The 24,950-nt window shown below is 55.5% G+C and overlaps 1 protein-coding gene and 1 long non-coding RNA gene across 2 annotated transcripts; both read left to right on the top strand.

Moving 5' to 3' along the window:
- The first annotated feature begins 561 nt into the window (after positions 1 to 561).
- LOC146758113 (uncharacterized) lies at positions 562 to 3,145 on the top strand. Its single transcript, XM_085517975.1, has one exon. The coding sequence runs from the start codon at positions 887 to 889 to the stop codon at positions 2,903 to 2,905; it is 2,019 nt and encodes a 672-aa protein (XP_085374101.1). The 5' UTR covers positions 562 to 886; the 3' UTR covers positions 2,906 to 3,145.
- A 4,590-nt stretch (positions 3,146 to 7,735) lies between these two features.
- Positions 7,736 to 10,099, top strand: LOC146758112 (uncharacterized). The gene is made up of 3 exons (XR_014935110.1): positions 7,736 to 7,949; positions 8,251 to 8,374; positions 9,275 to 10,099. It is a non-coding gene; the product is annotated as an uncharacterized LOC146758112 (long non-coding RNA).
- Positions 10,100 to 24,950: the final 14,851 nt, after the last annotated feature.

Raw genomic sequence — 24,950 nt, 5'->3', positions numbered from 1 at the left:
AGGAGGCACTTGTGGGGCGGGGGGTGGCAATTGCTGGGTGGGAAGTGGCAGTTGTGGGGCAGTAGGTTGAAGGTTTGGGGCAGGAGGTGGCACTTGTGGGGTGGAAGGTAAGAAGATTTGGGGTGTGACGTGGAAGTAGTGGGGCGGGAGGTGGCACTTGTGGGGCAGGAGCCGGCACTTGTGTGGCTGGAGGTTGAAGCTGTGGGGCGAGAGGTAACACTTGTGGGGCAGGAGCCGGCACTTGTGGGGCAAGAGTTGGCACTTGTGGGTCAGGTGATGGCACATGTGGGGTGGGGGTCGACGTTGTGGGGCAAGAGGTGTAACTTGTGGGGCAAGAGGTGTAACATGTGGGGCATGTTGTATTAGGCGAAATACGGGGATGTTATCGGGCTGTGACGTGACAGGCCCTTCCCCATATTCTGGAAGAATCTTGCTACGTGTAATACAGTAGGCGTAGACGAAGTGGACAAAGGTTATATAAGGTCGTGTGTGCTTCAATAAATCGCCATTTTACCACGCTACCACCTTGGTGTCACTTGGTAATTGGTCTAACTACTGCTTCAGTTGGAGGCGAGAGATTGTAAAGCCATTAACGATCATAAAGCCTTCAAATGGTGACCCCGACGTGATTCGTCACGATTAGGCGTGATTAGGGACTTTTGGAGCAAGGTAGTTGTCTGCTAAACGGCAGCAGGATCCCACTGCGGTAGCGAATCCTCTCGTCGCGGAGTAGTGGAAGCCCAGGGTCGAAGAGGAGTGGCCATCACTCTTCGACAGGTGGGAGAGCGAGCTCGGAATCCCGGAATCTCGGAATCTCGGGGACCCCCAGGAACCTTCGGGGAAGCGCCAGGGAGCGGCCAGGAGAACTACGTTCGGCCGGGGCGACATGGAAGCCGTTATCAAGGTAATTCTTCACGCTTGCAAACTTCACTGTGGGAAACAGGCTCCTTCCAAAAAGGAGGTAACAGCAGTTCTTTCGCTGCTGGAAAAGGAAGGGCTTTTAACAAACCCGTCTGATTTATACAATCCTGGCAGATGGGATGGAATTACGGCCGCACTATCTCAAAGGTCGCTGGCCACTCGAAAAGTATCAGAATTCAAAGTATGGGGACTTATCTTGGAGGCGCTGAAAGCAGCACGGGAGGAGAAGCTAGCAAACCAACGTGCTAGAGAAATTCTGGGCTTGGAGACGGGGGGAGGCCGGGGGGGGAGTCTTGACTCTCTTACAGATTCAGTGCAAGGCAAGATGGCGCCGGCTCCCCCGAACACACCTGTTCCTTCGCCTAAGACAGACATTCCAGAAGGCAGCCCTGAACAGGAGGACACCCCGCCTCCGCCCCCCTATCCTAACTCCTCGTATCCTTCATTGGACGCCTACAGGGATGAAGGGGGAGGGAAGCCCCTTGAGGAATGCGATGTTGCTACTGTACCTGATAAGAACAAGGACAAGGGAGAGAGAAAGGGGGGAGGCATGGTGGTGCCACCAGAGCTGAAAGGAGGAGGTGTGGTCCCACCAGAGCTGAAAGGGGGAGGTGTGGTGTCACCAAGGAAAAGTGTAAGGAGGGGTGGTACTTCTTCGTTGTCGGGTCCCGCCTGTTGCTGTGCGTATGCCGAGAAAGGGGGGGATTGTGACAACCCATGTGATAGTGAAGGTGAATGTGGGTGTGATGATTTCATGTGGCCCGCCCAAGGGGCTGGCCAAGCCGCCCAAGGTGCCACCCAGGGGGGATGTGGTCCTGCGTGGGCCGCCCAGGGGGCCGCCCAAGGGGGGTGTGGCCCCACGGCACCCGTACCGTGGAGCCCACCCACTTTCACTGATTGGGCCCAGACAAGGGAGGACCTCCAGACAGCCGACCCGGAAACAACAGCTTTTGCCCTCCCGATAATAGTGAAACAGGATGGTCCGGCTTGGACCCCTCTGGATTCCAAGGCGATTACTCGCCTTGCAGAGTTAGTTAAGAACAAGGGCTTGCGTTCTCCGGTAACTATGTCAGCAATTGAGGCTCTCATGGCCTCAAGTCTCCTGCCGTACGATGTGGTCAGTCTCATGAGGGTGATTCTTGAGCCCGTGCAGTACACGCTGTGGTATGATGAATGGAATAGATTGCTTCAGGCTGTTGTCGCTGAGGCAGCTCGTAATAACAATCATCCGGCTAATGCGCATACAGGTCAGGGCCGTGGAGCTAGGGTTGAAAGAACTACTCTCTTGCGCCTTCAGGGACTAGCAGATGGTATGGTGGGGTCCCCGGAGGGTCAAGCAAGAGGGCTGAGAGAGGGGGAGTTAGCTGCGCTTACAAAGGCAGCCTTTCAGGCTCTGCTGACAGTGGCTAAAGTTGCAGAGCCTGTGCTCCCGTGGTCCGACATCAAACAGGAGCCTTCTGAGTCATTTTCTGATTTTGCAAATCGCTTGATTCGTGCCATTGAAGGGTCTGACCTCCCGAAGGGAGTCCAGCCTTTGGTTGTGATAGACTGTCTCAAGCAAAAGTCGCTCCCGGACGTTCAGCAGATAATTAGGGCAGCTCCTGGAACTTTGAACACCCCAGGGGAGATTATCAAATATGTGCTAGATCATCAGAAAAATACTCCCTCCAATAATGATGGCTTGGCAACTGCTGTGCAGGGAATGGCTGCCGAAGTCAGCTCTGCGATTAAATCTGCAGTGATGATGGCAGCTCGCACCGGGGATGAGAAGGGAAAAGGTCCGTGTTTCAAGTGTGGGCAGCATGGTCATTTTAAAGCACAATGCCCCAAGAAAGCTGGGCAGAGCAAGCCGCAAGGAAAACGTTGTCAGTTGTGCAATGGGGTTGGACATGTTGCGCGTCACTGTCGAAAATTTGAGGTTTTGCCGCAGGGAAACTGGAACGGGAGGGTGCCAGCGGCCCAGGGCCCCTTCCCGCTTCATTAAAATGGGCCAAGCGTGTTGACCACACGGTGGCGCTGACCATGGATCTAGGTGATAGGCCATTGGTGAGGGTCATGATGACGTTGGACCCTGGAGTGCCTACACTAGGTCCTAGGACGGTGTACCTTACAGCTTTGTTGGACTCTGGTGCAGATGTTACTGTTATTGCAGAGCGCGATTGGCCATTCCAGTGGCCAAAGGTTGCAACATCAAAGGTCCTGATAGGGGTGGGGGGTGAAATGACCACCTCTGTGTCGGATGCGGAAGTGGGAATTTCAATCATCAATCGAGATGGCTCAATAGAAAAAACGGTTTTCATCACTCCCAATATAGCTCCGATCAGGGGATCTCTGCTAGGCAGAGATCTTCTTCTTCTCATTGGGTTACGGCTGACAAATTTATCCTAAGGGCCACTGTCCACCACTTGGCGCTGCAGCATGCGATTCCGCTGCGTTGGAAACAGGATACATCTCCTGTTTGGGTGGATCAGTGGCCCATTCCTGCTAAAAAATTGGCAGCGCTCATACAGCTTGTTTCCAGAGAACTTGCACTAGGCCATATAGAGTCATCGCTTAGCAATTGGAACACGCCCATCTTTGTCATTCAGAAGGCCTCTGGATCGTTTCGGCTGCTCCACGATCTCCGAGCAGTCAATTCACAGATCATCCCCTTTGGTCCTGTCCAGCAAGGGGGACCTTTGTTGTCAGCAGTCCCACAGGGATGGCCTCTGATGGTCATTGATCTAAAGGATTGTTTCTTCTCTATCCCATTGGCTAAACAGGATAGGGAAGCCTTTGCATTCACAGTTCCGGTTGTAAATAATCGAGAGCCAGCTCAGAGGTACCAGTGGAAGGTTCTTCCGCAAGGTATGGTCTGTTCACCTACGATCTGTCAACTTGTGGTGAGCAGAGTCATAGAACCAGTGAGAAAGGCACTGCCAGGATGCCAAATCGCCCATTACATGGATGATTTGCTGCTTGTTGCACCTGATGATGCTCAGTTGAAAACGTTGGAGGGGCAGATCGTCCGCACCCTCATCTCTGCAGGGTTTGTGATCTCTCAGGAAAAGATCCAGAGGGAACCAGGGATTGAATTCCTGGGCTATAAATTTGGATCTTCCACAGTAATCCCAGAGGGGCTGGAGATTAAGCCTCAAATTACAAACTTATGGGATGTGCAGAAGTTGGTGGGGGCACTGCAATGGGTGAGGAATGCCATTGGCATCCCTCCGCGCCTCATGAAACCTTTCTATGATCAACTGAAGGGATCAGTCCCACAAGAGGAGAGGCATTGGAATCCAGAGATGGAGTCAGCCTGGCAGGAGATACTGTCAGCCTGCTCCACCAATGCCCTTGCCAGGTGGGAACCTGATCGCCCGTTGGAGGCTGCGGTCACTAGGTGCCAGCATGGTTCAGCTGCAGTGATTGGGCATGCTTTGAACTCTCGGCCACGCCCACTGTCATGGTTATTTTCTGCTCAGCCGGTGAGAGCATTTACCACATGGCTAGAACAGCTGTCATATTTGCTGCGAAAGGCTCGCCTCACTGCGATCAGAGCTTTCGGGAAGGACTTGGAAGTCATCTATTTACCAGGAGCTTTTCGAAATGTGCAACCTCTGCCAGATGAGGTGTCATTGGCTGTTTATGACTTCAGCGGAAAGTTTTGCTATTCAGACTCACTGCCAATTTTTGAACTGGCAAAACCCCTCCAGATATCATTGCGACACAGGGTCCTGGACACCCCTGTGAACGGTCCTACAGTCTTCACTGATGCTTCGTCATCAACGGGCCAGGGGGTGGCTGTGTGGCAAACAGTTGAGGGTGGCTGGAGCTACAAGATGATAACAGACAAGACAGCAAGTGTTCAGATGCTCGAGGCTAGGGCTATGGCAGTGGCACTACATCTTTGGCCCACGAAGCCTTGCAATGCTGTCACGGATTCTGTGTTCGTGGCAAAAATGCTGCTACGGATGGGAAAGGAAGGGCAACCGAGTACAGCAGCTGCAGCCCTGTTAGAGGATGCTTTAGCTATCAGGGTTGCACCCGTTGCCATCCTTCATGTTCGCAGCCACTCTGAGGTGCCAGGTTTCTTTACAGCAGGAAACGACATGGCTGATCGGATAGCAGGGAACCAGGTGTGCACTTTGCAGGAAGCTCGTGATCTTCATTCAGCACTTCACATAGGGGCCAAGGCACTGGCTCGAGCCTGTTCTATCCCGATTACAGTCGCTAGGGAGGTAGTGCAAACCTGCCCTCACTGTAATTCTGCGCCAGCTTTAGGAGCGGGGGTTAATCCTCGTGGTCTCGCTCCATTAGACGTCTGGCAAACAGACTTCACAATGGAACCACGGATGGCCCCACGACAGTGGCTGGCTGTGACTATTGACACGTCCTCTACCGTCATTGTAGCCACACAACATGGTCGTGTCAGTTCTACAGCAGCACAACACCATTGGGCCACAGCTATAGCAGTTTTGGGAATGCCGCGCCACATAAAAACAGACAATGGTTCTTGCTTTATTTCGCGTTCGTCCAAAGATTGGTTAGCTCGCTGGAATATCACACACACCACAGGCATTCCGGGAAATTCGCAGGGCCAAGCTATCGTCGAAAGGGCTAACCGCCTCCTCAAGGAAAAGATTCGTGTCCTTGGGGAGGGGGAAGGCTATTCGGGAAAGATCCCAGTATCACAACAAGGGGAAATCTTGGCCCGCGCACTGTATGCACTAAATCACTTTGAGCGAGGAGAAAATTCCAGGACCCCCACCCAGAAACATTGGCGGCCAAGAATCATCGAAGAAGGCCCGCCAGTAAAGATCAAGGTGGATAATGGGTCCTGGGAGTCGGGATGGTCCATACTAGTCTGGGGAAGGGGGTACGCAGCAGTAAAATGCAAAGGCACAGGAGACATACGTTGGGTGCCATCGAGAAAAATTAAGCCAGAGGTTGGTGGTGAAAAAGAAAATGTCAGGGAAATAACAAGAGCTGAGTATCCTCTTCCAGGACCTCTTGATCGGCCGCCCAAGGAATCCTGAACTGGTGGAGCGCAGAAGAAGATCTTTCATCTGGATACCGAAGAAATTCTTGAGACTCAAGAACCCAAAGGACCCAGAGAAACAACCCCTGCTGCCAACGAGAGACACCATTTTGATGCTGCTATGTCTTTTGTCTTTATGTTGGTCGCCGGTGGGGGGTGTTCACTTGATCCAACAACCTGGGAATCTGTGGGTTACTTGGGCGAAACAAACAGGCAGGACGGATTTCTGTCTTAGCCTGCAATCAACCACCTCGCCATTTCAAACATGTTTAATTGGGATTCCTATATGGGGGAACTCCTCTGAGTTTCAGGGATACGTAAGATCATATAATCCCATACAAGATCCATGCAGAGAATTCTGTGCACTAACAGCTATTAACATCACACGCAGAGATTTAGGGAATGACACTGTAATCCTTGTGAAACAAGGTCCGTGAAACAGGCTAACATGACTTCCACACTGCTGAGTGAGCTACTTGAAGACACTGACAGTATTAGACATGCTATGCTTCAAAACAGAGCAGCAATTGATTTCTTGCTTCTCGCACAGGGTCATGGTTGTAAAGACTTTGATGGGATGTGTTGTTTTAACTTGAGTGATCATAGTAAGTCGTTGCACGAGAAGCAGGTGAAGAGGCAAAGAAGGTGAAGAGGAAGATGGAGAGATATTGTTGCGTATTGTAACGGGTTAAGCCTTTTAAGCATGGGGAGGGGGAAATGTTGTATTAGGCGAAATACGGGGATGTTATCGGGCTGTGACGTGACAGGCCCTTCCCCATATTCTGGAAGAATCTTGCTACGTGTAATACAGTAGGCGTAGACGAAGTGGACAAAGGTTATATAAGGTCGTGTGTGCTTCAATAAATCGCCATTTTACCACGCTACCACCTTGGTGTCACTTGGTAATTGGTCTAACTACTGCTTCAGTTGGAGGCGAGAGATTGTAAAGCCATTAACGATCATAAAGCCTTCAGGGGCAGGAGGTGGCTATAGAGGGGCGGGAGGTGGCACTTGTGGGGCAGGAGATGGCACTTGTGGAGCAGGAGGTGGAAGTTGCGCGTCAGGATTTGGCACTTGTGGGGCGGGAGATGGCACTTGTGGGGCGGGACGTGGCACTTGTGTGTCTGGAGGTTAAACTTGTGGGGCGGGAGGTGGCATTTGTGGGGAAGGAGGTGGCACTTGTGGGGCAGGAGGTGGAAAATGTGGTGCAGGAAATGGCACTTGTGGGGCAGGAGTTGGCACATGTGGGATAGGAGGTGGCACATGTGGGGCAGGAGGTGGCACTTGTGGGGCAGGAGCTGGCAATTGTGAAGCATGAGCTGGCACTTTTAGGGCTGGAATTGGCACTTGTGCCACGGGAGGTGGCACTTGTGGGGTGGGTGGTGGATGATGTGGGGCAGGAGGTGGATGTTGCGTGGCAGGATTTGGCCCTTGTGGGGCAGGACGTGGCACTTGTGGAGCGGGAGGGGGCACTTGTGGGGCCTGAGGTGGCACTTGTAGGGCAGGAGGTGGCATTTGTGGGGCGGGAGGTGGAAGCTGTGAGGCAGGGGGTGGCACTTGTAAGGCAGGAGGTAGAACTTGTGGGGCAGGAGTTGGCACTTGTGGGGCAGGTGGTGGCACTTGTGGGGCGGGATGTGGAAGTTGTGGGGCGTGAGGTGGCACTTGTGGGGCGGAAGTTGACACTGTTGGGGTGTGAGGTGGCACTTGTGGGGCGGAAGGTGGAACGTATGGGGTGGGAGGTTGGGCTGCTGAGGCCGGGCTGGTTTTCCATTTCTTTATAAACTGGGGTGCATCCACAGCAGCACTTATCTCCTGTTTTTGTTGTTGCTGTTGTTCAAGATAATTAAAGGATGCTACGTCTGTGTTTGTTGTCATCCTGCTTTCTTTTCTCTGTCTTGCAGGTCAGCTCATGCTAGAAGTCGATGGTATCGCTGTATGAATCAAGGGCAGTTTAGGAGCAGCTGCTGATGGAAGAAACGAAGTCCAGGCTAATAAATGGAAGTATCTTCTGGTAAGATGTCAAAGGTTGCAGTCATCATTAAAACCAAAGGGCTGGCTCATCCGAGTGCTTGCTGACTGATGCTTGGGAGTATCTCGTTCTCCAGCTGTATGATGCGAAAGCTAAATATGCTGAGCCGTTACAGCTTGTGCTGAAGTTGTGATTGTGCTCCCAGATGTTTCCTTTAGTGGTAAATCATGTTCTGGCACTGTGGTAGTCCTATCTCTGGCATGATCAGGAGCCTGGAGCACCGTGTCTTGTTGCGAGCCTTGTGTGCCTGTTTCCATGAACCTTGCTTTCTTTCTCTCTTCAGAGTAAGGGCAGGGTGCTTCCTTGCTTTTGGTGGATTCATTCAGGAGGCTGTCAGAAGGCCAATTGCAGTGTTCATAACACGGAGGGACACAATGGGAATGGACTCTCGTTACCACCATGCAAAAGTGAGTTTCTTATGAGTGATATAATTTTGATTATTACTTCTGAGCAGTTGCAGTGTGATAGAGGATGTCACGAAACTATTTATTTGGGAGCACAGGGAAGAGTCATGAGAACCGAAAATGTAGTTTCTGTTTTGGCTGTCAAAATGGTGGAGTTTTTTTGGGAGGACAGTGTCTGGTCTTTCTGTTAGCAGGCCCCCTCTGAGAAATTGGGCTTTGCTTGCTGCTTTGCTGTGCCTACCTGCCTGCTCCCTGTGCTTGCTGTGTCTGATACCAGCGGTCATGGAACATGCTCCCTGAGGCTGTGGGCCTGGCCCTGAGCTGCTGCAGCTTAAAGGCCGTTTGAGTTTAGGTTGTCCTTCCTGGAGCATCGGGTTGGACTTGATAATCCTCGTGGTTCCTTTACAACTTGGGCTATTCTGTGGTCTTGGTGGTTTGCCTGGGAAATACCAGATGGTTTTATTCCCCCAATTTTTTATGGCATTTGAACTTGTTTCAATTCTAAATGTGGGAGAGGAGTTGGATAAGGGTAGGGTAAGGGTAAGGGTAGGTTGCTTTTTTCTTTTTCCTATTCTCCTAGGTATTTTCTGCCCATGTTGTGATAACTCTCTAACCAGAAATGTTCTTAATGCTCATGAAAAGGCTTTACTGGCAGCACACAATTTGACCATAGGACTGCTTGCTGGATTAACTTCTATGGATTGATTGTATGCTTTTTGAGATGGTATGTTCAGTTTATCTTTTGAAAGGCTGTCAGCTTTTGAGGTCGCTGAGGTGTCTTGCTTTATCAGTCTCTAGCAGCTTGCTGGAGCTTGAAGTAGTTGAATCGTCCCATACAGAGCTGTTAAATAAAACCTTATAATCACTTTGTTTGTCACCTTACTGCCCTTCTTGTCTCCCTAGAGCCCAGCTGTCTTCCTGGGATTGCTGAGCAGCTGCCTTTCGCTGTCTCCTGCCTATCAGATCAAAAACCAGTGGTGTAAAACTGAGTTGGAATTTGGTGGCCTAAGTCCTTGAGTATTCTTTATTTCTGTAAAAGGCGCTGGATGTCTCAAGATGGAAGTCCAGATACCTACCCAAGTGTATTACAGCAATCATAGAATTTCTATTTCAGAGACTTTTTCAAAGCCCTTCAGATGGAAAGGCAAAGGGAAGTGCAACTTTGGAGTAGTAAATGGTGCTTATTAAAATGTAAAGAGGTCTAATTGGTGTAAATGGACTCCAGTCACACTGGTGTATAGCTTTCTTTATGAGGGTACTCAGGAATTCTTCTGACAATGAGTGATACAGTCCCAGCTCCAGGTGCGTGCTCAGCTTGGAAATGCATGCACATAGCTTTTGCTTGGCCAGCTGCTTTGACTGCATTGCACTACATCATCTTGTCTTGATCTCTTTGCTCCCTCCATCAAAAGTTTTGCTCGGCCTAGACTCGTTGCAGATACTGACTGTGTTATTTTGATCCACATGAGATCAATACAGAAATGAATACAGAAAATTAAGTAGGGTTGTGCAGCACGAATTTGAACGTCTATGGAGACCACCCTTTGTGGGACTCAGACTTGCAGAACTAGCTCCTTGAAGAGAGGGGCTCCCAAGGTATTAACCCATATAAACCGTTGCTCTTCAGCATCTTCCTTCGTCAGTGACATAGATGATGGCAGGTTTGCAGATGATACAAACTGAGCAGTGCAGTCAATATATTGTAGGGGAGGGAAGCCAACCAGAGGGACCGGGACAGGCTGGAGAGGTTGCGGGCGTCCCTTTATTTTCCTTTGTTGTTTCCTTCTGGTTACAGGGAGGTGTCCGTCCCTTCTGCCACTGTGAAGTTGCTGTGGGGAATGAAACCGTCTGCAATTGTGGAAGGAGGGTCACTGCATGAGGAGGGGCTGCACATTCAGACGTATGGAAGTTGATGGGAGTGTTTGCCTACAGATGTGTTCTCAATTTCAGTCGCCCAAACCAATGAATTTCTGTAGGAGGCTAGATGTGCTTTTACAGGCAAGATTCATTGACTTTAAAATGATACTGGTTTTGATGACGACGAGGGGGGCTGGGTGGTTGTACAAGGAAGACAATTGAATGCTGCCAGAGATCTGCGTTTATCAGGCAGGAAACAGTGGGCATTGGCCTCCCGTGAGCTGGGCTTGATACTGATCTACCGGGACTCTTCTGTCCTGGATATCTTCAGAGAACATTGTTCTAGCTGCTTGTAGTTGTAAGGCGTGGGAAAGGAAACAGTGGTAAAGAACTAAGAACCTGCAAGATAGTTTTGGATAGGGCGGTGGATGTAGTTTACCATGATTTCAGCAAGGCATCTGGTACTGTCTCCCAGGACATCCTTATAACAAGCTGAGCAAGCGTGGGATAGATGAGTGGACAGAGAGGTGGGTTGAGAAGTGGCTGACTGGCAGAGCACAGAGAGACGTTGTTGGCAGTGCAGAATCCAGGTGGAGACCTGTAACTAGCGGCGTCCCCCAGGGGTCAGTGCTGGGTCCGGTCTTGTTCAATATCTTCATCAACGACCTTGATGAGGAGATAGTGACCACCCTCAGCAAGTTTGTGATGACACAAAGTTGGGAGGACTTGCTGACACGCCTGAAGGCTGTGCTGCCATTCAGCGAGACCTGGACAGGCTGGAGAGCTGGGCAGTAAGAAACCGGATGAGGTTTAACAAAAGCAAGTGTAGAGTCTTGCACCTAGGGAGCAGTAATTGCATGCACCAGTACAGGCTGGGGGAAGAGCTGCTGGAGAGGAGCTCTGAAGAGAGGAACCTGGGTGTCCTGGTGGACGACAGATTGACCATGAGCCAGCAGTGTGCCCTTGTAGCCAAAAAAGCCGATGGAATACTGGGGTGTATTACAAAGAGCATGGACAGCAGGTCAAGGTGGCACTTGTGGGGAGGAAAATGGAAGTTGTGGGGCAGGGGGTGGCGATTGTGGGGCAGGGGGTGGCACTTGTGAAGCAGGAGGTGGCACTTGTGGGGTAGGATGTGGAAGTTCTTGAGCAGGAAATGGCACTTGTGGAACAGGAGGTGGCATTTGTGGGTCAGGAGGTGGAAGTTGTGAGGTGGGAGGTAAAAGTTGGGGGAAGGAGGTGGAAGTTGTGGGGCAGGAGGTGGAAGTTGTGGGGCGGGAGGTGGAAGTTGTGGGGCGGGAGGTGGAAGTTGTAAGGCAGGAAATAGCACTTGTGGGGTGGGAGGCGGCACTTGTGTGGCAGGAGGTGGGACACTTGTGTGGAGGGAGGTGGCACTTGTGGGGCAGGAGGTGGCACTTGAGGGGCAGGAGGTGGAAGATGTGGGGCAGGAATTGGCATTGCAGTACGGGATGTGGAACTGGTGGGGCAGGAGATGGCACTTGTGGGGCTGGTGGTGGCGCTTGTGGAGCGGAAGGTGGAAGTTGTGGGGTAGGAGTTGGCACTTGTGGGCCGGGAGGTGGATGATGTGGGGCAGGAGGTGGCACTTGTGGGGTAGGAGCTGGTACTAGTGGGGTGGGAGGTGGCACTTGTGGAGCAGGATGTGGATGATGTGGGGCTGCTTGTGGCACTTGTGGGGCTGGAGGTTGAAGTTGTGGGTCGGGAGGTGGCATTTGTAAAACAGGAGGTGGCACTTGTGGGGCAGGAGGTAGAACTTGTGGGGGGTGGATGGGAGGAGGTGGCACTTGTGGGGCAGGAGGTTGCACTTGTGGGGCAGGAGGTTGCACTTGTGGGTCATGAGGAGGATGTTGGGCAGTTAATAACAGTTGTGGGGCGGGAGGTGGATGATTTGGGGCGGGAGGTGGCAGTTGTGTGGCAAAATGTGGCACTTGTGGGGCATGAACTGGCACTTGTGGGGCATGAACTGGCACTTGTGGGGCAGAAATTGGAACTTGTGGGGCAGGAGTTGGCACTTGGGTGGGAGGTGGATGATGTGGGGCAGGAGGTGGCAATTGTGGAGCAGGAGGTGGATGTTGCGCGTCAGGGTTTGGCACTTGTGGGGCAAGAGGTTGAATTTGTGGAGTGGTAGGTGGCTAATGTGGGGCAGGAAATGGCACTTGTGGGGCAGGAGTTGGCACATGTGGCACAGGAGGTGGCACTTATGGGGCAGGAAATGGCACCTGTGGGGAAGGAGTTGGAACCTGTAGGGTAAGAAATGGCACTTGTTGGGCAGGTGGTGGCACTTGTGGGGCGGGAGGTGGCACTTGTGGGGCAGGAGGTGGCACTTGTGGGGCAGGAGGTGGCAGTTGTGAAACGTGAGCTGGCAATTGTGAAGCATGAGCTGGCACTTTTGGGGCAGGAATTGGCACTTGTGGGGCGGGAGGTGGCACTTCTGGGGCAGGATGTGGAAGTTGTGAAGCGGGAGATGGCAGTTGTGGGGTGGGAGGTGGCACTTGTGGGGCAGGAAGTGGAATTTGTTGGGTGGTAGGTAGAACTTGTGGGGCAGGAGTTGGCACTTGTGGGGCAGGATGTGGCACACATTGGGCAGGAGTTTGCACTTGTTTGATGGGAGGTTGAAGTTGTGGGGCAGGAGGTGGCACTTGTGGGGCAGGAAATGGCACCTGTGGGGCAGGAGTTTGGACCTGTGGTTTAAGAAACGGCATTTGTTTGCAGGAGGTGGTACTTGTGGGGCAGGTGGTGGTACCTGTCGGGTGGGGGTGTAACTTGTGGGGCAGGAGGTGGTGATAGAGGGACGGGAGGTGGCATTTTATGGCAGGAGGTGGCACTTGTATGGCAGGATGTGGAAGTTGTGAAGCGGGAGGTGGCACTTGTGGGGCAGGAGGTGGAATTTGTTTGGTGGTAGGTGGAACTTGTGGGGCAGGATGTGGCACACGTTGGGCAAGAGTTGGCACTTGTGTGGCGGGAGGTTGAAGTTGTGGGGCCAGAGGTGGCACTTGTGGGGCAGGATGTGGAAGTTGTGAGGCGGGAGGTGGCACTTGTGTGGCGGGAGGTGGAATTTGTGGGGTGGTATGCACCAGATGTGGGGCAGGAAATGGCACTTGTGGAGCAGGAGTTGGTAAATGTGGGACAGGAGGTGGTACTAGTGGGGCAGGAAATGGCACCTGTGAGGCAGGAGTTGGAACATGTGGGGTAAGAAATGGCACTTGTTGGGCAGGAGGTGGCACTTGTGGAGCGGGAGGTGGTAAATGTTGGGCAGGAGGTGGCACTTGTTAGGCGAGAGTTGGAACTTGTGGGGCAGGAGGTGGCACTTGTGGGGCGGGAGGTGGCACTTGTGGAAATGGAGATGGCACTAGTGGGGCAGGTAGTGGCACTTGTGGGGCGGGATATGGAACTTATGGGGCAGGAGTTGACACTTTTGGGGCAGGAGGCGGAAGTTGTGGGGCTGGACATGGCACTTGTGGGGCGGGAGTTGGATGATGTGGAGCAGCAGCTGGCACTTGTGGGGAAGGAGGTGGCACTTGTGGGGCAGGAGGTGGAACTTATGGGACGTTATGTGGAAGTTGTGAGGCGGCAGGTGGCTCTTTTGAGGCAGGAAGTGGCACTTGTGGGCCAGGAGATGGAAGTTGTAGGGTGGGAGGTGGCACTTGTGGGGTGGGAGGTGGTAGATGTTGGGCAGGAGGTGGCACTTGTGGGGTGGGAGGTGGCACTTGTGGGGCAGGAGGTGGAAGTTGTGGAGCGGGAGGTGGCATTTGTGGGGTGAAATGTGGCACTTGTGGGGCAGGAGGTTGCACTTGTGGGGCAGGAGGTGGCACTTGTGGGGCGGAAATTGGAACTTGTTGGGAGGGAAGAGGTACTTGTGGGGCAGGAAGTGGCTCTTGTCGGGCACGAGCTGGCACTTGTGGGGCAGGAGGTTGCACTTGTGTGTCAGGAGGAGGAAGTTGGGCGGTCAGTGACACTTGTGGGGCAGGAGGTGGATTATTTGGGGGGAAGGTGGCAGTGGTGTGGCAAAATGTGGCACTTGTGGGGCAGGAGCTGGCACTTCAGGGAAATGAGCTGGCACTTGTAGGGCAGGAATTGGCACTTGTGGTGCAGGGGGTGGATGATGTGGGGCAGGAGGTGGTCTTTGTCGGACAGGAGGTGGCACATGTGAGCAGGAAGTGGATGATGTGGGGCAGGAGCTGGCACGTGTGAAGCATGAGCTGGCACTTGTGAGGCAGGAATTGGCACTTGTGGGGCAGGAGATGGAAGTTGCAGGGCTGGATTTGGCATTTGTGGGGCAGGAGGTGGCAACTGTTGGGCAAGAGGTGGCACTTGTGGGGCAGGAAATGGCACTTGTGGGGCAGGAGGTGGCACCTGTTGGGCAAGAGGTGGCACTTGTGGGGCATGAGGTGGCAATTGTGGGGCAGGAATTGGCACATGTGGGGCAGGAGGTAGATGATGTGGGGCAGGAGACTGTCTTTGTGGGGTTGGAGGTGGCACTTGTGGGGCAGGAAGTTGATGATGTGGGGCAGGAGGTGGCAGTTGTGGGGCAGGAGGTGGCACTTGTGGGGCAGGAGGTGGCACTTGTGGGGCAGGAGGTGGCACTTGTGGGGAAGGAGGTGGCACTTGTATGGCAGGAATTGAAACTTGTGGGGTGGGATGGGGTACCTGTGGGGCAGGAGGTGGCACTTGTGGGGCAGGATGTGGCGCTTGTGGGGCAGGAGTTGGCACTTGTGGGGCAGGTGTTGGCACTTGTGGGGAAGGAGGTGGAAGTTGTGGGGCGGTAGGTTGCACTTGTGCGTGGGAGGTGGATGTTGTGGGGCAGGAAATGGCAGCTGTGGGGCAGGAGGTGGCGCTTTTGGGGGAGGTGGTGGCATTTGTTGGGCGAGAGGTGAAACTTATGGGGCAGGAGGTGGCACTTGTAGGTCAAGAGGTGGAACTTGTTGGGCAGGAGGTGACACTTGTGGGGCAGGAGGTGTCAGTTGTTTGGTGGGAGGTGGCACTTGTAGGGCAGGAGGTGGCACTTGTGGGGCAGGAGGTGGCAGTTGTGGGGAAGGAGGTGTCACTTGTATGGCAGGAATTGAAACTTGTGGGGTGGGATGGGGTACCTGTGGTGAAGGAGCTGGCACTTGTGGGGCAGGAGCTGGCACTTGTGGGGCATGAACTGGCACTTGTGGGGCAGGAATTGGCACTTGTGGGCAGGAAGTGGATGATGTGGTGCAGGAGCTGGCACTTGTGAAGCATGAGCTGGCACATGTGGGGCAGGAATTGGCACTTGTGGGGCAGGAGCCTACACTTGTGGGGCAGAACGTGGCACTTGTGGGGCAGGAGGTTGAAGTTGTGGTGCAGGATGTAGCACTTGTGGGGCAGGAGCTGTAAATTGTCTGGCGAGATAAGGCACTTGTGGGGCAGGAGGTTGCACTAGTTTGGCAGGAGGTGGCACTTGTGGGGCGGGATGTGGCACTTGTGGGGCGGGATGTGGCACTTGTGGGGCAGGAGGTGGATGATGTGGGGCAGGAGCTGGCAATTGTGAAGCATGAGCTGTCACTTTTGGGGCAGGAATTGTCAGTTGTGCGGCAGGAGTTGGCACTTGTGGGGCAGGATATGGCACACGGGCAGGAGTTGGCACTTGTGGGGCAGGATATGGCACACGGGCAGGAGTTGGCACTTGTGTGGTGGGATGTTGAAGTTGTTGGGCGGGAGGTGGCACTTGTGGGGCTGGAAGTGGCAGTTGTAGGGCTGGAGGTGGCACTTGTGGAATTGGAGTTGGCACTAGTGGGGCAGAAGGTGGAAGTTGTGGGGAAGTATTTGGCACTTGTGGGGCAAGAGGTGGAACTTGTGGGGCAGGAGGTGGCATTTGTGGAGCATGAGTTGACACTTGTGGGGCAGGAGGTGGCACTTGTGGGGCAGGAGGTGGTTCTTGTGGGACGAGAGGTGGCACTTGTTGGGCGGGAGGTGGAACTTATGGGGCGTTACGTGGAAGTTGTGGGGCGGGAGGTGGCTCTTTTGAGGCAGGAGGTGGCACTTGTGGGCCAGGAGATGGAAGTTGTAGGGCGGAAGGTGGCACTTGTGGGGCAGGAGGTGGAAGTTGTGGACCGGGAGGTGGCAGATGTGGGGCGAAAGGTGGCACTTGTGGGGCAGGAGGTTGCACTTGTGGGGCAGGAGGTGGCACTTGTGGGGCGGAAATTGGAACTTGTTGGGAGGGAAGAGGTACTTGTGGGGCAGGAAGTGGCTCTTGTCGGGCAGGAGCTGGCACTTGTGGGGCAGGAGGTTGCAGTTGTGAAACGTGAGCTGGCAATTGTGAAGCATGAGCTGGCACTTTTGGGGCAGGAATTGGCACTTGTGGGGCAGGAGTTGGCACTTGTGGGGCAGGATGTGGCACACATTGGGCAGGAGTTGGCACTTGTTTGACGGGAGGTTGAAGTTGTGTGGCAGGAGGTGGCACTTGTGGGGCAGGAAATGGCACCTGTGGGGCAGGAGTTTGGACCTGTGGTTTAAGAAACGGCATTTGTTTGCAGGAGGTGGTACTTGTGGGGCAGGAGTTTGGACGTGTGGTTTAAGAAATGGCATTTGTTTGCAGGAGGTGGTACTTGTGGGGCAGGTGGTGGTACCTGTGGGGTGGGGGTGTAACTTGTGGGGCAGGAGGTGGTGATAGAGGGACGGGAGGTGGCATTTTATGGCGGGAGGTGGCACTTGTAGGGCAGGATGTGGAAGTTGTGAAGCGGGAGGTGGCACTTGTGTGGCGGGAGGTGGAATTTGTGGGGTGGTATGCAACAGATGTGGGGCAGGAAATGGCACTTGTGGGGCAGGAGTTGGTAAATGTGGGACAGGAGGTGGTACTTGTGGGGCAGGAAATGGCACCTGTGGGGCAGGAGTTGGAACCTGTGGGGTAAGAAATGGCACTTGTTGGGCAGGAGGTGGCACTTGTGGGACAGGACGTGGCAATTGGGAAGGACGTGGCACTTGTGGGGTGGGAGGTGGCACTTGTGGGGCAGGAGGTGGCACTTGTGGGGCAGGAGGAGGCTGTTGTTGGGCGGGAGGTGGGACTTGTGTAACAAGAGGTGGAAATTGTGCGGTGGGATGTGGCACTTGTGGGGCAAGGGGTGGCACTTGTGAGGCAGAAGGTGGCACTTGTGCGGCAGGAGGTGGAAGTTGTGGGTCAGGAGGTGACATTTGTGGAACAGGAGGTGGATGATGTGGGGCAGGAGGTAGCAATTTTGGGCTGGGACGTGGCACTAGTGGGGCGAGATGTTGCACTTGTTGGGCGGGAGGTGGCACTTTTGGGGCATAAGGTGAAAATTGAGGGACATGAGGTGGCACTTGTGGGGCAGGAGTTGGCACTTGTGTGGTAGGAGGTGGCAATTGTGGGGCAGGAGCTTGCAGTTGTGAGGCGGGATGTGGAAGTTGTGGGGCGGGTTGTGGCAGCTGTGGGGCTGGAGGTGTCACTTGTGCAGCGGGAAGTGGCACTTGTAAGGCAGGAAGTAGCACTTGTGGGGCAGGAGGTGGCACTTTTGGAGCGTGAGGTGGATGTTGTGGGGCAGGAGTTGGCACTTGTGGGGCAGGAGGTTGCACTTGTGGGGTGGGATGTGGTACTTGTGGGGCGGGAGGTGGCACTTGTTGGGGGGGTGGTGGCACTTGTGGGGCGAGAGTAGGCACTTGTGGGGCAGGAGGTTGCACTTGTGGGGTGGGATGTGGTACTTGTGGGGCGGGAGGTGGCACTTGTTGGGGGGGTGGTGGCAATTGTGGGGCAGGAGGTGGCACTTGTTGGGCGAGAGTTGCAATTGTGAGACGGGAGGTGGCAATTGTGGGTCACGTAGTGGCACTTGTGGGTCAGGAGGTGGTACTTGTGGGGCGGGCGGTGGAACTGGTGGGGCTGGAGGTGGCACTTGTTGGGTGGGAGGTGGCACTTGTGGGGCAGGAGGTGGCAAGTTTGGAGCAGGACGTGGATTATGTGGGGCAGGAGGTGGCACTTGTGGGGCAGGATGTGGAAGTTGTGGGTCATGAGGTGACATTTGTGGAACAGGAGGTGGATGATGTGGGGAAGGAGGTGGATGATGTGGAACAGTAGGTGGCACCTGTGGGGCAGGAGATGGCACTTGTGGGGCGGGAGGTAAAAATTGTGGGGTGGGAGTTGGAAATTGTGGGGCAAGGGGTGGCAGTTGCGGGGCTCGGGGCGGCACTTGTGGGGCAGTGTGTGGCACTTGAGGGGAGGGAGGTGGCACTTGTGGGGCAGGAGGTGGCACTTGTGGGGCGGGATGTGGCAGTTGTGGGGCAGATGATGACACCTGTGGGGCGGGAGGTGGATGTTTTGGGGAAGGAGGTTGAAGTTGTGGGGAGGGTGGTGGCACTTGTGAGGCGGGAGGTGGCACTAGTGGGGCAGGAGTTGGCACTTGTGGGCTGGGTGATAGCACTTGTTGGGCAGGGGTTGGCACTTGTGGGGCAGGAAATGTTACTTGTGGGGCAAGAAGTGGCTCTTGAAGGGCAGGAGGTGGCACTTGTGGGGCAGGAGTTAATTCTTGTGGATCTGGAGGTGGAACTTGTGGGCCTGGAGGTAGCACTTGTGAGGCGGGAGGTGGAAGTTGTGGGGCGGGTGGTGGCAGTTGTGGGGCTGGAGGTATCACTTGTGCGGCAGGAAGTGGCACTTGTGGAGCAGAAGGTGGCACTTGTGGGGAAGAGGTGACACTTGAGGGGCAGGAGCTGGCACTTGTGGGGCAGAAGTTGGCACATGTGGGTCGGGAGGTGGCACTTGTGGGGCAGGAGTTGGATTTGTGGGGCGGGTTGTGGCACTTCTGGGGCGGGAGGTGGCACTTGTGGGGCGTGAGGTGGAAGTTGTGGGGTGGGAGGTGGCAATTGTGGGTCAGGAGGAGGCATTTGTGAGGCAGGAGGTGGATGATGTGGGGCCGGAGTTGGCACTTGTGCGGCAGGAGGTAGCACTTGTGGGGAAGTAGGTAGCACTTGTGGGGCAGGAGGAGGCACTTGTGGGGCAGGAGGAGGCACTTGTGGGGCAGGAGGAGGCACTTGTGTGGCAGGAGGAGGCACTTGTGGGGCAGGAAGTGGCACTTGTGGGGCAGGAGGTGGCACTTGTGTGGCAGGAGGAAGCACTTGTGGGGCAGGAGGAGGCACTTTTGGGGCAGGAGGAGGCTGTTGTTGGGCGGGAAGTGCAAGTTGTGGGGTGGGAGGTGGCACTTGTGGGGCTGGATGTGGAAGTTGTGTGGCAGGATTTGACACTTCTGGGGCTGCAGGTGGCACTTGTGGGGTGGGTGGTAGAACTTGTGGGGGGTGAGGTGTAACTTGTGGAGCGGGAGGTGACAACTGTGGGACAGGAGGAGGCACTTGTGGGTCGGGAGGTGGCACTTTTAAGGCGGGAGGTGGCAGTTGTGGGGCAGGAGGTGGAAGTTGTGTGGCACGATTTAGCACTTGTGTGGCTGGAGGCAGCACTTGTGGGGCGGGAGGTGGCACTTGTGGGGCGGGAAATGGAACTTGTGGGGCAGCACGTGGCACTAGTTGAGCAGGAGGTGGAAATTGTGGGGCGGGAGGTGAATGATATGAGGCAGGATGTAGCAGTTGTGGGGCAGGAGGTGGCACTTATGGGGCAGGAGATGGTATTTGTTGTGCAGTAGGTGGCACTTGTGGAGTGGGAGATGGAAGTTGTGGGGCAGGAGGTGACACTTGTGGGGCGGTTGGTGGATGATGTGGGGCAGGATTTGGCCCTTGTGGGGTGGGAGATGGCACTTGTGGGGCAGGACGTGGCACTTGTGGAGCGGGAGGGGGCACTTGTGGGGCCTGAGGTGGCACTTGTGGGGCAGGTAATTGCATTAGTGGGTCAGGTGGTGGCACTTGTGGGTCAGGTGGTGGCACTTGTGGGGCGGGATGTGGAAGTTGTGGGGCGTGAGGAGGCCCTTGTGGGGCGGAAGTTGACACTGTTGGGGTGTGAGGTGGCACTTGTGGGGCGGAAGTTGACACTGTTGGGGTGTGAGGTGGAACTTGTGGGGAGGAAGGTGGCACTTGTGCGTGGGAGGTGGAGTTTGTGGGGCGGGAGGTGGCACTTGTGGGGCGGGAGGTGGCACTTGTGGGGCAGGATGTGGCATTCTTGGGGCGGGAGGTGTAAGTTGTGAGGCAGGATGTGGCACTTGTGCGTGGGAGGTGGAGTTTGTGGAGAGGGAGGTAGCGCTTGTGGGGCAGGAGGTGGCACTTGTGGGGAGGAGGTGGAACTTGTGGGGCGGGAGGTGGCACTTGTGGGGCGGGATGTGGCACTTGTGGGTCTGGAGGTGGCACTTGTGGAGCGGGAGGTGGCACTTGTGGGGCAAAATGCAACACTTGTGGGGCAGGAGTTATAACTTGTGGGGCAGGAGGTGGAAGTTGTGGAACAGAAGGTGGCACTTGTGGGGCGGGTGGTGGCACTTGTGGGGCGGGATGTGGCACTTATGGGGCGGGAGGTGGGACTTGTGGGGCCAGAGGTTGAGGTTGTGGTTCGGGAGGTGGCACTTGTGGAGCAGGAGCCTACACTTGTGGGGCAGAATGTGGCACTTGTAAGGCAGGACGTTGAAATTGTGGAGCAGGTTGTGGCACTTGTGGGGCAGGAGGTGGAAATTGTGGGGCAGGAGGTGGTAATGGTGGGGCAGGAGGTCGCACTTGTGGGCCAGGAGTTGGAAGTTGTGGGGCGGGAGGTGGCACTTGTGGGGCAGGTTGTGGAAGTTGTGGGGCGGGAGGTTGCACTTGTGAGACAGGAGGTGGCACTTGTGGGGCGGGAGTTGGAAGTTGTGAGGCAGGAGGTGGCACTTGGGCAGATTGTGTCACTGGTGGGCAGGGAGGTTGCACTTGTGGGGCAGGAGGTGACAGTTGTGGGGCAGGAGGTGGCAATTGTGAGGCGGGAAGTGGCACTTGTGGGGCAGAAATTGGCACTTATGGGGCAGGAGGTGGCACTTGTGGTGCGGGAGGTGGAACTGATGGAGCAGGAAATTGAGCTTTTGGGGCAGGAGATGGCACTTGTGGGGCGTAAGGTGGACGTTATTGGGCAGGAGGTGGAACTTGTGGAGCAGGAGGTGGTACTTGTGGGGCGGGAGGTTGGAGTTGTTGGGCAGGAGGTGGCATTTTGAGGCAGAAGGTGGCATTTGTGTGGCAGGAGGTGGCAATTGTGGGGCACGAGTTGGAAATTGTTGGGCAGGAGGTGGAAGTTTTGGGGCAGGGTTTGGCAGTTGTAGGGCGGGAGGTGGCACTTGTGGGCCAGGAGGTGGAAGTTGTAGGGCAGGAGGTGGCACTTGTGGGGCGGGAGGTGGCACTTCTGGGGAGGAAATGGAGCTTTTAGGGCAGGAGGTGGAACTTGTGCAGAAGGAGGTGGTACTTGTTGGGCGGAAATTGGAACTTGTTGGGAGGGAAGAGGTACTTGTGGGGCAGGAAGTGGCTCTTGTGGGGCAGGAGCTGGCACTTGTGGGGCAGGAGGTTGCACTTGTGGGTCAGGAGGAGGAAGTTGGTCAGTCAGTGACACTTGTGGGGCAGGAGGTGGATTATTTGGGGGGGAGGAGGCAGTGGTGTGGACAAATGTGGCACTTCAGGAGAATGAGCTGGCACTTGTGGGGCAGAAATTGGCACTTATGGGGCAGGAGGATGTCTTTGTCGGTCAGGAGGTGGCACTTGTGGGGCAGGAAGTGTGTGACGTAGTGCAGGAGCTGGCACTTGTGAAGCATGAGCTGGCACATGTGGGGCAGGAATTGGCACTTGTGGGGCAGGAGGTGGCACTTGTGGAGCAGGAGGTGGAAGTTGCAGGGCAGGAGGTGGCACTTGTGGGTTGGGAGTTGGCACTTGTGGGGCATGAGGTGGAATTTGTGGGGTGGTAGGTGGAACATGTGGGGCAGGAGTTGACTCTTGTGGGGCAGGATGTGGCACACGTTGCCAGGAGTCGGCACTTGTGTGGCGGGATGTTGAAGTTGTGGGGCTGGAGGTTGCACTTGTCTAACAGGTATTGTCACTTGTGGGGGAGGAGGTGGATGATGTGGGGCAGGAGGCTGTCTTTGTGGGGCAGGAGCTGGCACTTGTGAAGCATGAGCTGGCACTTGTGGGGCAGGAGCTGGACTTGCAGGGTGACAGGTGGAACTGGCAGGGCAGGAGGTGGCACTTGTGGGGCAGGAGGTGTCACTTGTGGGGCAGGTGTTGGCACTTGTGGGGCAGGTGTTGGCACTTGTGGGGCAGGAGGTGGAAGTTGTGGGGCGGTAGGTTGCACTTGTGCGTGGGAGGTGGATGATGTGGGGCAGGAGGTGGCAACTGTGGGGCAAGAGGTGGCACTTGTGGGGCATGAGCTGGCACTTGTGGGGCAGGAATTGGCACTTGTGGGGCAGGAGGTGGATGATGTGGGGCAGGAGGCTGTCTTTGTGGGGTTAGAGGTGGCACTTGTGGGGCAGGAAGTTGATGATGTGGGGCATGAGCTGGCATTTGTGAAGCATGAGCTGGCACTTGTGAAGCAGGAACTGGCACTTTTGGGGCAGGAGGTGGAACTTGTGGGGTGGGCGGTGGAATTTGTGGGGTGGTAGGTGAAACTTGTAAGGCAGGAGTTGGCACATGTGGGGGGGGAAATGGCACTTGTGGGGCAGGAAATGGCACCAGTGGGGTAGGATTTGGAACCTGTGGGGTAAGAAATGGCACTTGTTGGGCAGGAGGTGGCACCTGTGGGGCGGAAGTGGAACTTGTTTGTCATGTGGCCACAATTGTTGGGCGGGAGGTGGCACTTGTGGGGCAGGAGGTGGCAATTGTGGGGCGGGAGGTGGAAGTTGTGGGGCGGAAATTGGAACTTGTTGGGAGGGAAGAGGTACTTGTGGGGCAGGAAGTGGCTCTTGTCGGGCAGGAGCTGGCACTTGTGGGGCAGGAGGTTGCAGTTGTGTGTCAGGAGGAGGAAGTTGGGCGGTCAGTGACACTTGTGGGGCAGGAGGTGGATTATTTGGGGGGGAGGTGGCAGTGGTGTGGCAAAATGTGGCACTTGTGGGGCAGGAGCTGGCACTTCAGGGGAATGAGCTGGCACTTGTAGGGCAGGAATTGGAACTTGTGGGGAAGGAGGTGGTCGTTGTGGGGCAGGAGGTGGTCGTTGTGGGGCAGGAGGTGGCACTTGTGGGGCAGGAGGTGGAAGTTGAAGGACAGGACCTTGCACTTGTGGGGCATGAAGTGGCACTTGTTGGGCAGGAGGTGGCACTTGTGGGGCGGAAGTGGAACTTGTAAAACAGGAGGTGGAAATTGTGGGGCTGTAGGTGTAATTTGTGGTGCAGGAAGTGGAACTTCTGGGGCAGGAGGTGGCGATAGAGGGGCAGGAAGTGGCACTTTTGGGGCGGGATGTGGCACTTGTTTGGAAGGAGGTGGGACTTTTTGGGCGGGAGTTGGTACTTGTGGGGCAGGAGGCTGCACTAATATGGCAGGAGGTGGCATTGTGGGGAGGGAGGTGGCAGGTTTTGGGCAGGAGGTGGCACTTGTGGGGCAGGAGGTGGATGATGAGGGGCAGGAGCTGGCACTTGTGAAGCATGAGCTGGCACTTATGGGGCTGGAATTGGCAGTTGTGGGGTGGGAGTTGGCACTTGTGGGGTGGGAGTTGGCACTTGTGGGGCGGGAGTTAGAACTTGTGGGGCGGGAGGTGGCACTTGTGGGGAGCGATGTGGCACTTGTGGGCGGGAGGCTGAATTTGTGGAGAGGGAGGTGGCACTAGTGTGGCGAGAGGTGGCACATGTGGGGCTGGAGCTGGCACTTGCACGGCAGGAGGTGGAACTGGCGGGGCAGGAGGTGGCACTTGTGGGTCGGGAGGTGGCACTAGTGGGGCAGGAGGTGGCACTTGTTGGGCAGGAGTTGGCACTTGTGAGGCAGGAGGTGTCAGTTGTTTGGCGGGAGTTCGCACTTGTGGGTTGCAAGGTGGAAGTTGTGGGGCAGGAGGTGGCACTTGTGGGTCGGGAGGTGGAAGTTGTGAAGCAGGAGGTGGCACTTGTGGGGAAGGAGGAGGCACTTGTATGGCAGGAATTGGAACTTGTGGTGTGGGATGGGGTACTTGTGGGGAAGGAAGTGGCTCTTGTGGGGCGGGATGTGGCACTTGTGGGGCAGGAGGTGGATGATGTTAGGCTGGAGCTGGCGCTTGTGAAGCATGTGCTGGCACTTGTGGGGCAGGAATTGGCACTTGTTGTGCAGGAGGTGGCACTTATGGGTTTGGAGGTGGATGATGTGCGGCAGGAGGTGACACTTGTGGGTCGGGAGGTGGCACTTCTGGGGCAGGAGGTGGAAGTTGTGGGGCAGGATTTGGCACTTGTGGTGCTGGAGTTGGCACTTGTGGAGCTGGAGTTGGCACTTGTGGGGCGGGAGGTGGCACTAGTGGGGCAGGAGGTGGCACTTGTGGGGAGCGATGTGGCACTTGTGGGCGGGAGGTGGAATTTGTGGAGAGGGAGGTGGCACTTATGGGGCGGGAGCTGGAACTTGTGGGGCGAGAGGTGGCAGATGTGGAGCAGGAGCTGGCACTTTCGGGGCAGGAGCTGGCACTTGCAGGGCAGGAGGTGGCACTTGTGGGTCGGGAGGTTGCACTTGTGGGGCAGGAGTTGGATGATGTGGAGCCGGAAATGGTATTTGTAGGGCACAGGTGGATGTTGTGGGGCAGGATTTGGCACTTATGGGGCTGGAGGTTACACTTGTGGGGCAGAAGGTGGAACTTGTGCGACAGGAGATGGCACTTCTGGGGCAGGAGGTGGAAGTTGTGGGGCAGGATTTGTTACTT

This window comes from Coturnix japonica, chromosome 17 (assembly GCF_054131305.1).
Source record: "Coturnix japonica strain WE chromosome 17, WE-NBRP24, whole genome shotgun sequence".
Taxonomy (NCBI): Eukaryota; Metazoa; Chordata; class Aves; order Galliformes; family Phasianidae; genus Coturnix; species Coturnix japonica.
The sequence above is the reverse complement of the archived record's forward strand: the minus strand, read 5'-3'. Positions and strand labels throughout refer to the sequence as shown.

Coding starts and splice junctions, on each gene's coding strand:
- LOC146758113 (XM_085517975.1), top strand. CDS start 887: ATGGAAGCCGTTATCAAGGTAATTCTTCACGCTTGCAAACTTCACTGT.